We start from the raw sequence: 14,649 nt of genomic DNA, 5'->3' as shown, positions 1-14,649 counted from the left end.
TCATCATCATCTCTGCCTCTTCTAAAGTGTTAAGGCCTAGGTAACTGTTACCTTTCAAGCCGGCCATTTTGTGCTGTTACTAATGATACAAGGAAACTTTCTCAAATGCTGTAATCACGGTTACTAGGAAACGTTCTCATGCCAAGCTGATTACATATCTTGTTATAGTCTATGCTTTGGTGTTCTTCCATCACGATAGAAGTCAGCTAGTTAGCCCCAAGAAGTCTGGACCAGAACCACTTCCTGCACCTGTGTCTGAGATTTTATCATTTTCCCTTTTTATAAGCCACCCCCGGAATGGACCCCAACATAAGAGAGACACCTGCACTAATATAAAAAGCTATTTGGAGTAAGACTTCCATTTTGAGTGGAGTAAAATTTAAGTTCCCAAGACCTCCTTGGGAACTGACATCATACTTGGCAGAAAGAGACATATTACACGGGTAACTGACATGCTAGTAGGCAAGTTAGAACATGAATGTTAAGCAAGACAAATCCTCACCACAGTTGAATACCCCTACAAATGGCAGCAGCATAAGTGTACAAGCAAGACATGTTCCTGAGGAAGTCCCCTACATCCTGACTGGTGAAATAACTTGGCACAAATGTTTGTGGATTTTAGGCTTAAAAACCCTATAGGATCCTAACTCAATGTCACAGCCACCTCCCAAGTCTGATCTGTGGCCCTGATCAATCAGTCTTGGGGTGTGCCATCTAATAAAGTATCCCTGTTTGACCGAGATCATTGTCTGATAGTTGCGCAGTGGTTCCCAGACCCCAACCTAAAATATGAATTGAGCCTATGGTCATGTATGTGTGTGAAGGGTACATTCATGTAGGGAGAGTCACCTGTGTTTGCATGCATGTGGAGGTCAGAGGACAACCTCACTAATCTAGGGCTTCTCTGGTAGACATAAGCTTTTTTTTTTTTTTTTTTTTTTAAAGATTTATTTATTGATTATATGTAAGTACACTGTAGCTGTCCTCAGACACTCCAGAAGAGGGAGTCAGATCTCTTTACAGATGGTTGTGAGCCACCATGTGGTTGCTGGGATTTGAACTCTGGACCTTCGGAAGAGCAGTCGGGTCTTACCCACTGAGCCATCTCACCAGCCCAGACATAAGCTTTAACAGTAGGTTAACTGGCTAACCAGTAAATCCTGGGAGTCCTCTGTCTGTCTGTCTGTCTGTCTGTCTCTTCCCTCCCCCTACCGGTGAGTCTGGAATTACAAGTGCATGCTACCATGCCTGGATTTTTAAAATGTGTGCCTTTTAAAAGGCTCTAAGGCCCCGATAGCTCAACCTCAATCCTCAACTCATAGATTTATGGGACTTCTAGAAACCTGAGGAATTCTTGGCTCTCTTATGGAGAGTGGCCTGTGTGGGTGAGTGCTTGAGGTCAGCCATCCAGCCCCAGCAAAGGTTGCCCTCTCAAGTGTAACATCCTCAAAGAGCCCAGAACAAAACTGAGGGTGCAGTGAAGCCAGTGTGGCCTTGTTGATTTCCATCTCTTAAGACACAAATAAGCTCTGGTGCTTAGCAAAAGATGAGCAAAGCCGCAGCCCACGGGGACTGTGACTAATACAGAAAGGTAAGACCTCTGTGGCCCTGTGAATGAAAACGGCCTCATAGGCTCATAGGGACTGGCACTACTGCGAGGTGTGGCCTTGTTGGAGTAAATGTGTCACTGGGGAAAGGTGACAGAAACCCTAAGACAACATAGGAAGAAGGAACTTCAACTGAGAAATTGCCTCAATTCCATTGGCCTATGTGGGATCTTATTGATTGCTGACTGATATGGGAGGACCCAGCACACTGTGGATGGTACCACTCCTGGGAAGGTGGACCTCCTAGTATTATGAAAGCAGTTAAATGTGAGCCAGGAAGTAAGTAAGTAGAGTTCCTCTAAGGCTTCTGCTTCAAGCTCCTGACTTGAGCTCCTCTCATGGCTTCCCTTAACGATGGACTGTGCTCTCTAAGCTAAAATAAATGCAAGTTAGTTCTGGTCAGTGTTTTATCACAGCAACAGGGAAGCAAATTAGGACACGAAGCCATAGACTCAACCAGAAAGGTGGGGCCTGGACTCCTTTCTTTCTCTCCTCGCTCAAGAACTCAGAACAACTGAGACTTAAGTTCGCCAACTCATGAGCTCTCCTAGGAATCCCTAGTCCTCTGGACCTCTTTGTGTGCTCCCCCCTGAGCCCCAGACCTGGAAGTTTTTCCATTTTACACAACAACACCCACCCCAGAAAACTGCCTGCCCAGTACTTGGTCACACATTCCTTCAGGGCTGTGGAGGGGACCAACCAGATATCTGCATTGGTCCTTGATTCTCTGCAGTGTGGTGAAGTCTCTCTCCTTCTTCCCTTACTAAGCTGGAGTCAGTTTGTCTGGGATGCTGATGAAGAGAGGCTTGGTACATAAGGACCACAGGACAGAGTAGACAGGCCAGACAAGTGGGCTCACTCTATCTAAGCTTGCTCTATCTAAGCTCGCTCTATCTATCTAAGCTCACTCTATCTGTGGTGCTGAAGCACTATCCCCATAGCCTAGGTCAGCAGTTCTCATGCTGTAGGCTGTGACCCTTTTGGGGTCACAGGGGTTGCTTAAGACCATTGGAAAACACAGATACATACATTATGATTCATAAGAGCAGCAAATTTACAATTATGAGGTCGCAACAAAAATAATTTTATGACTGGGGTCACCACAACATGAGGAACTGTGTGAAAGAGTTGCAAAATTAAGAAGATTGAGAACCACGCAGCTGAACCCAGGGTGGTAGCTCAGGGCCGTAATTCCAGCTACTTGGAGGACCGAGGCAAAGGATTATAAGTTTGAGGACTGCACTGGCCACATGGTGAGACTTTGTTTAAATTTAAAAAGCATAGAAGTGGTGCATTCTGGGGCTATAGCTCAGTATTAGAGTGCTTACCTAATACCAATACTGAGGAGTTTGGGGCATGGCTCACTATTAAAACATCTGCCTAGAGTTTCTCCAATGAGGTGTTGGGAATATACCTAGCTTAGTAATAGAGCATCCACTTAGAATCCCCTAATGAGAGGCTAGGGTGTGGCATAGTGTTAAAACCCCTGCCTAGAATTTCCCAGTAAGTTCCTGGGTAGTGAGTGGCTCAATAATCGAGTCCCTACCTAGAATCCCCTAGTGAGGGGCTGGAGTGTGGTTCATCGGTAGAAAGCTGTCTGAAACTGGAGAATGATCCACCGTAGGAATGCTTTTCATTTCAAGTACATAAACAGCAAACTGCAGAAAGATAATGGGGCACCAGAACAGACATGAAACAAACATCCAGTAGAAACAGACTGGGGAAGCTGGGAACCACAACAGTCTGCAGGAGGCTGAAGAAGAGGGTCCCAGGAAGACAGACTCCCAACTAACCATTCCCACCACAGATGTCCTATGGGATGAGAAGTAGCAGAGGTCTCTGGGAATGGGTACCATCCTACCTGTGTGCAAGGAGACACTATCTTTCTTCTAAGAACTTACTCTCCTGTTCTTAAGGAAGTAGCGTTTCCACTCTATTTGGCTGTTCTCTTTCACTTTCTCACAGGACCAGGAAGCCGGGTGGTGACTTAGGAAGCGGTCTTGGCAAACGCTTTAAGACAAAATGCTTGGGTCTAAAGTCGGGCTGGGACACCAGGTTCCTGGTGACCTTAAACAGTACAAGATGACAATTTACTGATGTGTATTACAATAGCTTACATAGCTGTGTGTCATCTGGACTCCTTCCACCTTTCTGAGGAAGGAAGGAAGGAAGGAAGGAAGGAAGGAAGGAAGGAAGGAAGGAAGGAAGGAAGGAAGGAAGGAAGGAAGGAAGGAAGGAAGGAAGGAAGACAGAAAGGGGCAAGATTGCATACACGTTTTATCTTAGCACTCTAGAGGCAGATGCAGGTGGAGTTCAAGGCCAGCCTGGTCTATATGGCTAATTCCTCCAGGACAGCCTAGGCTACATGGTAAGATCCTGGGGAGAGAATCAAAGAAAGAGAGAGCGAGGGAGAGAGACACAGAGAAGAGGGAGGGAGGAACAGTAACAGAGACTGAGAAGCAAGCAAGTAGCATCAGTGTATGATAGTCCACAAAACTAGGAAATTATACTGCAGCCATTCTGATTTCAACCACTTCCGATTTCAACTTTCCTTCTGGTGACCTCGCGTTGCCGGACATCAGGATTCTGGGCTCCGTTCCCAGGCCCTGGTGTGCGCCCTACAGAGTCGGGCCCGTAGGGAGGCATTTGGCAGAAGGAAAGCGGTACTCTCAAGTGTTGCTGGGAATTGGAGTCCAAGCTGCTGCAGAGTTACAGGCCGCGTCTGGAGCTGTTGCATTCTGGAAGTCGTAGGCAAAGCAGTTCAAGGCCTTATGGGAATTGTAGTCCCAGGGCATTTTTCCGCTCCAGGCTTCCGCGTGGCAGGCAGAGTACTCAGCTTGTTCCACTCAGGTTAGTGTTCCTCTTCCTCTGGTTCCTACGGGCTTGGGGCCATGGTGCCACGGGAGAGTTGAAGGTCTTTCTAGAGATTTGGCACTCGCTTTTATGATTGTCAACTCGTGTTCTGGCCAGGATCTCCTAGTCTGGTATCTTGCCAGGCCGCTTTGTTCATTTGGTGGTGACAGATCATCTGCCTTCTCTTGCCCCTGTTAAATATGTTGTGGAGACTCCTCTTCTGCCCTTTAGGAGAGTTGGCCACCCGGAGGCACCCCTGAAATTTGTTTTGTAGATCAGGCTAGCCTGGAACTTGCAGAAATTCAACTGCCTCTTCCTCCTACGTGTTGGGATTAAAGGCGTGCGCCACCACGCCTGTTATTACCTCGGGGGTTTGCCGCCAGTCTGTACACAATTCTTTCCCCCATCATCCCAGATACTTACTTAATTAGCATAAGCCCTGTTCGCTCCGTCAGCTAAGGACTACTGATCTATCAACCAGGTTCCCTCCATGATCTCAGGGCTACTACTGATGTGGTATCCCCGTTTTCTGTTTCTATTCCTTACAACAGCAAGCCCCTCACAGGATTAGATGACTGAGAACAGAGAGTGTATTTACACGCCATTCTGCATAAATGCGGGGGTAGAAGGTGGTGGGCACTCTCAGGAGACAGAGATAAGCCAGGCAGAAGGGACAGATTTGGGGAGCACTTGAAAGGTGCCCTGCAAGGATCCTAAGTGGGTCGTTAGGAGGTCAAGCCTGGAGGCACCTCTGAGCCTGATGATTCTAGGGCTTGCTGGGCAGGGCATGAGGAGAAGTGAGACTGGTGTGGACCTAATCCGGGCGAGAGGAAGGGGAGAAACAAAGGCTGAGGAGGATAGTTCAAGGGGCAGTGCTCAGCCAGGAGAGTTAGGGGAGTCTTGAGGGCTACTTGCTGGGTTCAGTGACCAGAAAGAACTCTTGGGGCCAGAGGGAAGGAGTGTTCCTGGGGTACTTGAGAGCATTCCGGAAAGGAGCCACGGGGCCTCCCAAGCTGTCAGTCAGCAAGTGCTAACATCATTCACGGAACTGTCAAAAAGGTAACTGGGCTGGATCTGCAGGTTGTCATATGCAAATTGTCGTGAAGGAGGGGAGGCCAAGGCAGAGACCAGTGACCCAGACAAGCAGGCTGTGCCAGTGTTCTGAGTTGTGCAGGACAATCAAACAATGAGGGTCACCTTAGGATGTAATCGGGCTCCAAGGCAGCAAGGAGGTCCAGCTTCAATGAACTGAACCTTAGGCTCTTTCTTTTTATTTAGCGTTTACTTTAGGGTGTATCTCCTTTAGGACAGGTACTTCTGGGCAGCAGAAAAACTTTTAAAATGAAATAAGAATTAGGTTGCATAGTTAAATAATATGTGAAGATTTAGGTGGAGGTAGCCTTTTTTTTTTTTTTTTTTTTTTTGGGTTAAAAAGTTTCTCAACCTGGAGGGCATCATCCTGAGTGAGGTAACACAATCACAAAAGAACTCAAATGATATGTACTCACTAATAAGTGGATATTAACCCAGAAACTTAGTATACCCGAGATATGAGACAATTTGTAAAACACATGAAACTGAAGAAGAACGAAGACCAAAGTGTGGACACTTTGCCCCTTCTTAGAATCGGAAACAATCACCCATGGAAGGAGTTACAGAGACAAAGTTTGGAGCTGAGACAAAAGGATGGACCATCTAGAGACTGCCATATCCAGGGATCCATCCCATAATTAGCCTCCAAACGATGACACCATTGCATACACTAGCAAGTGTTTGCTGAAAGGACCCTGATATAGCTGTCTCTTGTGAGACTATGCCAGGGCCTAGCAAACACAGAAGTGGATGCTCACAGTCAGCTATTGGATGGATCTCAGGGCCCCCAATGGAGGAGCTAGAGAAAGTATCCAAGGAGCTAAAGAGATCTGCAACCCTATAGTTGGAACAACATGATGAACTAACCAGAACCCCGGAGCTCTTGTCTCTAGCTGCATATGTATCAAAAGATGGCCTAGTCGGCCATCACTGGAAAGAGAGGCCCATTGGACATGCAAACTTTATATGCCCCAGTACAGGGGAACGCCAGGGCCAAAAAATGGGAATGGGTGGGTAGGGAAGTGGGGGGAGGGTATGGGGGACTTTTGGGATAGCATTGGAAATGTAATTGAGGAAAATACGTAAAAAAAGAAAAAAAAAAGTTTCTCAAACCAAAACTCCTCATCAAAGGAAACATCACACCCCTGAAACTTTGGTCCCTCTTGTGGACTGTTTGCTGTACTCAATAATGCAAGACATTGCATGTGCATCAGGACTGTCTTGTACCAAGTCATGCCAAGGCCCTCAAGCTCCTTCAGAAAACAACTTCATAGACAATAGGAAATGATCTACGTCTTCTGCGATGACGTCTTCAAGGCCAAAGTACTTCTAGAGAACAATTCATTTTGATGTCTATTCTTGGTACCCTGAAAGACAACCATTTCATTCTAAAGTTTACCCTAGATACAGCGATTTACTAGAATTCTTTTTTTGTTTGTTTGTTTTTTTTTTTTTTTGTTTTTTGTGTTTCGAGGCAGGGTTTCTCTGTATAGCCCTGGCTGTCCTGGAACTCACTTTGTATACCAGGCTGGCCTTGAACTCAGAAATCCACCTGCCTCTGCCTCCCAAGTGCTGGGATTAAAGGCATGCGCTACCGCGCCCGGCGAGTTACTAGAATTCTACTACAGCCCTGGCCATGGAGTAGGTGGGAAGTGTCTGGCATCTGAGGCCACAGAAGGATCGGCTGTATCCTTTTAGGGGATCTGAGCATGAGTTCTGAGGATGGACTAGGACCTTTGGAGAACAAGTCAAGACTGGACTTTGAATTTTGAGCCCCACACAGGACGAGTGACCAGGGTGGTCCTAGACCTCAGGGCTTCTAGTCTGAGCATCTAGAAGGACAGACCTGAGCTCCACTGCAGGACACCATTCAGTGAAAGGAATCAGAGAGGTCGGAGTTGAGATGCAGTGCTCAGTGGTACCGGTCCTGACCTCATGGAAGTTCCTGACAGTAAACAAATATTTGCCAGATCATTCTGGTCATTGTGGTAAATCCCAGGGACAGCCTGACCTGTTCTGAAAGGCGGGATGCTCCCGGGTTGTCCACGCTGGAGATGAGGTGGTCTGGGAGAGAGGCCTGAGCCTGGAGAGATTTTACTGATTCATTACAGCTGGTGATGTAGAAGAGATGCATGCAGCTTCTGTGTGCCTAGAAGAGGCCACTATGCCTTCCAGGGGAAGCAATCAGGACCTCATTCGGGGGTTCCAGTATCTTACCTCCCCTACTAAAATCCAAACATCTGCCCTCTACTTCCAAGTAGCAAGCTCTTCTGGGATCTGATCAGCTCTGGAAGTTGTCTATGATCGAGACTGTAGCAAGAGTGACTGCAAAACTGTGCTCCATTTCCTAAAACAGACACAATTCCATTCTGTCTATCCTTTGCATGTCTTCCCCCTCTGTCTCCCTGAAACCCTGTCGTCGGGTTTTTATTTTCTTGGTATAGGAAGAAGCTGCCCTTCCCGTGGGCTCCCCTGTGTCAGGGCCACTCAGTAGGACGCCATCTCCACAGCCTCCCCAAAACACAGACTATCCGTGTGATCCACTTCTCCCCTCAGCTCTGAAATGCAGATATCCTGGATGACCAGCTTCCCTTTTGGGTATCTTGTGTGGTCCCCTCCCCTCTTCTCTCCCATCAACCCTGCAGTGTAGACTCCCCAGATGACTCCCTTCTCTCTCCTCCACAGTGTAGACCTCTCAGACGACCCAGTTCTCTTTCAAGATGCCCGCCCCGACGTGCTTCTCCTGTCACAAGACCCGTGCTGCCCTCCGTCGCCCACGTTCTGGACAGGCGCTGTGCGGTTCCTGCTTCTGTGCTGCCTTTGAGGCTGAGGTGCTACATACAGTGCTTGCTGGGCACCTGCTGCCGCCAGGCGCTGTAGTGGCCGTGGGTGCCTCTGGTGGCAAGGACTCCACAGTGCTGGCACACGTGCTGCGCGAGCTTGCGCCCCGCCTGGGCATCACCCTGCACCTGGTGGCCGTGGATGAGGGCATCGGTGGCTACCGGGACGCTGCGCTGGAGGCAGTGCGCAGTCAGGCAGCGCGCTGGGAGCTGCCGCTCACCATCGTGGCCTACGAAGATCTCTTCGGGGGCTGGACGATGGACGCCGTGGCCCGCAGCACCGCAGGCTCCGGTCGCAGTCGTTCCTGCTGCACCTTCTGCGGGGTGCTGCGGAGGCGCGCGCTGGAGGAGGGTGCGCGCCTTGTGGGAGCTACACATATTGTGACAGGTGAGCACTGGTGTGCAGCAGGAACGGTGTGGGTGCGGAAGAGTAGCGTGCCAGGAAGTGCAAGATAGTGGGGTGGGCTGGGGTCTCCACTCTCTCCCCCCCCCCCCCATCTTTTATGGTGCCAAGAAGTTCCATTGTCCCTCATTTTTATCAATGGGTTCTGAGTGTTCGTTCCAATGCCCACCTCCACTCTCCCAGGCCCCAGTGTCTCTATGGTCCCTTTTACATTTTCTCCTTAGGGAGGATCTACCGGGTCCTCTCATCCCCTCCTGCTCCAGGGGCTCCCGGCCTCTTCTCCACTTTTCCTGTTGTCCAGGGCTTCTTGGGGTCCCCCTCCTTGTGTAAATGCCAGGCTTGTGCACACGCCTCAGCTGGGGCCTACTGAGTCTGGCCATTGGCAAGAGCAACAACAGTCTATGAGTGCGGTGACACAGCTCTGAAGAGAAAGGTATCCTGGCAGTCGGGAGCCAAGGAATACCACAGAGTCACACCTTACAACAAACCTCGCACAAGAGATTGATTGAAAGTGACACAAGAAGGTGGCTCTGCTGCAGTGAGAAGCCATGGAGTACTGAGCAGGGGACAGGCTTAGAGTATTTAACAGGGAAGAGTTTACAGGATGAAGATTTCCAAGGTAGGGATTGGTGACATTTCAAGCCAATCCCGAGTGCTGGGTTTTCAGGCTCAGGGATTGGTGGATTTCGGTAACTTTTCTTTTTTTTTTTTAATTAGGTATTTTCCTCAATTACATTTCCAATGCTATCCAAAAAGTCCCCAATACACTCCCCCCCAGTGCCCCCCCCCCCTTGGCCCTGGCATTCCCCTGTACTGGGGCATATAAAGTTGGCAAGTCCAATGGGCCTCTCTTTCCAGTGATGGCTGACTAGGCCATCTTTTGATACAAATGCAGCTAGAGTCAAGAGCTCTGGGGTACTGGTTAGTTCATAATAATGATCCACCTATGGGGTTGCAGTTCCCTTTAGCTCCTTGGGTACTTTCTCTAGCTCCTCCATTGGGGGCCCTGTGATCCATCCAATAGCTGACTGTGAGCATCCACTTCTGTGTTTTCTAGGCCCCGGCATTGTCTCACGAGAGACAGCTATATCTGGGTCCTTTCAGCAAAATCTTGCTAGTTCGGTAACTTTTCAAACCAGGAAATGAGCTGGGACTTTTTACCTTCTCTTCTTTGTTCTCATCCTTCCCCTGACCTGAGCTCTCTCTCCTGCAGGCCACAACGCTGACGACATGGCTGAGACAGTGCTCATGAACTTCCTGCGCGGTGATGCTGGGAGGCTGGCGAGGGGTGGGGTGCTGGGCTCCACGGGCGAGGGGTGCGCACTTCCCCGGTGCCGGCCTCTGCAGTTTGCCTCGCAGAAGGAGGTGGTGCTGTATGCGCACTTCCGCCATCTACGCTACTTTTCCGAGGAGTGCGTGTATGCCCCTGAGGCCTTCCGTGGCCATGCCCGGGACCTGCTTAAGCTCCTGGAGGCGGCCAGACCATCAGCCGTGCTGGACCTCGTGCACTCGGCAGAGCGCCTAGCTCTGGCTCCGGCAGCAAGGCCCCCTCCTCCAGGCACCTGCTCCCGCTGCGGAGCCCTGGCCAGCCACAAGCTCTGCCAGGCCTGTGCCCTCCTGGATGGCCTCAACCGAGGCCTGCCGCGCCTGGCCATCGGCAAGGGCCGCCGTGTGCTGCAAGTTGAGCCGCCACAGCCTGGGAACCCAAGCCTAGTCACCAGTGACCCTGTGGCTCCAGCAGAACCCTGCACCTGCAAGCAACCGAAAGATAAAGCCAACCTATGCGGCAATGGAGGGGACCGGGCAGGAGCCACCTGTGTATCGCAGTGTGATCTGAGCCCTGGGAATGGAGAGGACCGGGCAGGAGCCACCTGTATATCGCAGAGTGACCTGAGCCTTGGGAATGGAGGGGACCGGGCAGGAGCCACCTGTGTATCGCAGTGTGACCTGAGCCCCGTGGCGGAGTGACTTGAGCTCTGAACTCTACATTGCCCTGTGCCAGGGGAAGTGATTGTACCCCCCCCCCCCCCCGGTGCCCTGTAACTGTGGAGTAATCTATACACTGTGAAGTGATTTCCCTTCAGTGCACTGCACCCTGGGACTGACCTGTTTCACTGTGGAGTGGCTGTACCGTGCAGAGTCGCTTGAGCCCTGCAGATTATTTAAAGTGTCCAGTGCCCTGCAACCTGAGCCCTGTGTCCTACCTGTACCCCATGGAAGGATGGGCCCTGTAGAGCAACCTGAACCTTGAAGTATAGGGCGCTCTAGGCACAGCTACCAGGTCTAAGAGAGAAGGGACCAACAGCCATGCATTCCCGCACACCTCTGGGCTCAGGTAGCCCTGGCCCACCTTTTCTGTTTTCCCAAGTCAGGTAAACAAAGTCACATGTGTACTAGGAATATTCACAGTCATCACTATACCCGTCTCATCCAGGCACAGCTCTCGCACCTACGGGAACCGGAGAAAGTTTGTTCTGAACCAGTTGGGACCTTCCATGGGCGGGTATGTTGAGGTTGCCCGGGAAACACTGCCATGGGAGCAGTTACACAAACTTTTACAGCCCTAGGACAATAGAAAGTCATTAATCAAGACTTTGGTCAAATACGTCGGTGTGAACTGCAGGTAGACAGGTTATAGCAAAGCTAAAATCCCTTCTGTCAGTCTCAGGAACTATCTGATGACTTTCTTAGCTTGTGGGTCTTTGGAAGCCAGTGGTCTGCTGAGCTGATACATTCTGAACCAAATCTGTAGTTTTCACATGGTTGTTGAGTTAGTGTCCTGGCTGGCCATTTTTTGGTTTTGTTTTGTCAACTTTACACAGGCTGGGATCATCTGAGAAAATGCTTCCATAAGATTGGCCTACAGGCAAGCCTGTGGGGCATTTTCTGATTGATGATTGATATGGAAGGACTCAGCCCACTGTGGGCGGTCCAGTCCCTAGGCAGGTGATCCTGGATACTATAAGAAAGCCAGCTGAGTAAGCCAGTCAGTAGTAGTGTTCCCTCATGGCCTCTGCCTCAGTTCCTGCTCTGACTTCCCTCAGTAATGGAATGTGACCTAAAATGTAAGTTGAAATAAAACTTTTTCTCGAGAGATGTTTTTGATCTGGTGTTTTATCATAGCAATAGGAAATGAAAATAAGAGTGTCCACATACGGGCCTTCAACACACATGTTGCTTTCAAGGGGACTTCATCTTTGCTTTGGAGTGCTTATATGTACCTTCTCATTTCTTCCCCATAGCAACTTCAAGGGACCACAGGGCCTGTCACCAGTCCTATCTATAATAGGGTGACTGCCTTGCCCAGTCCTCACTCACAACAGATGTTGTGAGTGAGGAGGGCACCCCAAGCTTGGACTCTGGAGACAGAACTTGTGCTAAGTCTCTGCCTTAACCTCTCTAAGGTGCCATTTCCTACTGTGAAAATGGAACTGTCTTGCCTTCACCCCTATCTTGGGAGATGAGAGTCTAGTTATCAAAGTCCATGTCCAGCTTGGCTCTGTATACTGGGGATTGGCCACCAGGGGGCTCCAGGCTTCTTCTGGGTGCTGCCTTGCCATATTAAGAAGTTGAGAGGCTGAAGAACCTCCCCAAGAAGAGGGCTCCTCAAAAGCTGTTTCCGAGTACTAAAAAGTTCCCCCGATCATTCCCCCAACCTTGGGCAGAGGGTGCTCCTTAGCCTCTGTGGCCCTGTCCTCTTGGAAGTGACTCCATCGGTCTCTATTTACCAAATTAAGATAAGTTAAGAAGCAAAGGTGGATGCCCTGCCGCCATCAGGTCCCCCTAGGCTTATAAAGCACCAGGTCAAATATTCATTCAGCAAATATTGGACATCTCTTTGTCTGGTCCTCCTGCAAGTGCCAGGAAGCTGCAATGGGCAGAGACAGGAGCCCCTCCACAAATTTTCAGTCTGGGGTGGGGGCGGAGGGAGGGCCATTGCAAACAAATAACATCGAGTGATTGTGACTGTCGCTTTTTCCTTTTTTTTTTTTTAATTTTTTAAAAAATATACAGCTCAGTATTGACATTTTTAAGTCATCAAAATAATTTATAATAGTTAAATGCCTCTTAAATATACATGAATTCTTCTGAAGCTAAAAGTAATATGCACTCAACTAGCTTTTAAAATCTACTTGGAACATTAAACATGATAGAAGTAGAAAAAAAAATCTCTCATGAAGTCCTCTATGAAAGGGAATTGTGACAAGTTCCTGATTAGACAGAAACCGTCCCATCTCCAAGGGAGAATATGCAAACTGTGGCTTCGTAGGATGAACTGGGTAGTGTTCCTTCTGTTTCTATTTTGTGGAATAGTTTGAAGAGTATTGGTATTAGATCTTCTTTGAAGGGCTGATAGAATTCTGCACTGAACCCATTTGATCCTGGCCTTTTTTTTGGTTGGGAGACTTCATGACTGCTTCTAATTCTTTAGGGGGTATGGGACTGTTTAGATGGTTTATCTGATCCTGATTTAACTTTGGTATTTAGTATCTGTCTAGAAAGTTGTCCATTTCATCCAGGTTTTCCAGTTTTGTTGAGTATAGCCTTTTGTAGTGGGATCTGATGGTGTTTTGGATTTCCTCAGGTTCTATTGTTATGTCTCCCTTTTCATTTCTGATCTTGTTAATTAGGATGCTGTCTCTGTGCCCTCTAGTTAGTGTGGATAAGGGTTTATATATCTTGTTGATTTTTCTCAAAGAACCAGCTCCTGGTTTTGTTGATTCTTTGTATAGCCCTTTTTGTTTCTTCTTGGTTGATTTCAGCCCTGAGTTGGATTACTTCCTGCCCTCTCCTCCTCTTGGGTGAATTTGCTTCTTTTTGTTCTAGAGCTTTCAGGGGTGCTGTCAAGCTGCTAGTGTATGCTCTCTCCAGTTTCTTTTTGGAGGCACTCAGAGCTATGAGTTTTCCTGTGTCCCATAAGTTTGGGTATGTTGTGCCTTCGTTTTCATTAAATTCTAAAGTCTTTAATTTATTTCTTTATTTCTTCCTTGACCAAGTTATCATTGAGTACAGCACTGTTCAGCTTCCATGTGTATATGGGCTTTCTGTTGTTTTTGTTGCTATTAAAGACCAGCCTTGATCCGTGGAGATCTGATAGGATGCAGGGGATTATTTCAATCTTCTTATGTCTGTTGAGGCCTGTCTTGTGACTGATTATATGGTCAGTTTTGAAGAAGTTTTTTCCCCCTTTTTCAACGCTGAAGATTGAATTAAGGACCTAACATGCCGAGCCACACCCTCAGCCCCTCACAGGGGGATCCTACACAATCTATCTCTGAGCTACATCCCCAGCACAAAGGTTTGTTTGTCAAAAATAGAGTAGAGGGAGGAAGGAAGGAGCCATGAAGGAAAGGCCTCTGGGGAGGTGGCCTTTGAGCAGTGACCCACATAAAGCTAGGGGGACAAATCTCAAAAGTATGGGGGAGGGAGTTCCCCCTGGAGGAGGGAACCGCCAATTCAGCAACTAGGGTATAGGAATAACCTTGATCTCTTCCAGGCATCTGCAGCTGGACCAGGTGTGTGGAGTCAAGACTTGAATTTTATTCTAACAGTGAAGGCCAGTCTCTATTCTGGGTCTACCCAACAACTGCTGTGACAGAGAAGTGGCTGTGGACAGGAATGGGGGAACAGGGGAAGGGCTGGGGGCAGTAAGGGTGTGACTGAAGACTCTCTAGGCAGATTGTACAACTCCAAGCTTTCCTCTTGTGGGACTGGACCCGTACCAAGAGGGCGTTCCATCCCGGCTAGTGCAGTGATAGGAGAGTAATGCTTGTTTAATACTCACTTACGCTAGATGAACATGCAACCCAGTGAAGTAACTTGCCCAGACTCACATAACTGTGACTCAGGGAGG

General features: G+C 48.7%; 1 protein-coding gene across 1 annotated transcript; it reads left to right on the top strand.

The window, feature by feature from the left end:
* The first annotated feature begins 4,395 nt into the window (after positions 1-4,395).
* Ctu1 (cytosolic thiouridylase subunit 1) lies at positions 4,396-11,889 on the top strand. The gene is made up of 3 exons (XM_021168173.2): positions 4,396-4,457; positions 8,238-8,780; positions 10,009-11,889. The coding sequence occupies exons 2-3, from the start codon at positions 8,273-8,275 to the stop codon at positions 10,761-10,763; spliced, it is 1,263 nt and encodes a 420-aa protein (XP_021023832.1). The 5' UTR covers positions 4,396-4,457; positions 8,238-8,272; the 3' UTR covers positions 10,764-11,889.
* Positions 11,890-14,649: the final 2,760 nt, after the last annotated feature.

This window comes from Mus caroli, unplaced genomic scaffold, assembly GCF_978045245.1.
Source record: "Mus caroli unplaced genomic scaffold, Mus_caroli_1 scaffold_8, whole genome shotgun sequence".
In the NCBI taxonomy this organism is placed as follows: Eukaryota; Metazoa; Chordata; class Mammalia; order Rodentia; family Muridae; genus Mus; species Mus caroli.
This window is presented reverse-complemented; position numbering and strand designations above follow the sequence as displayed.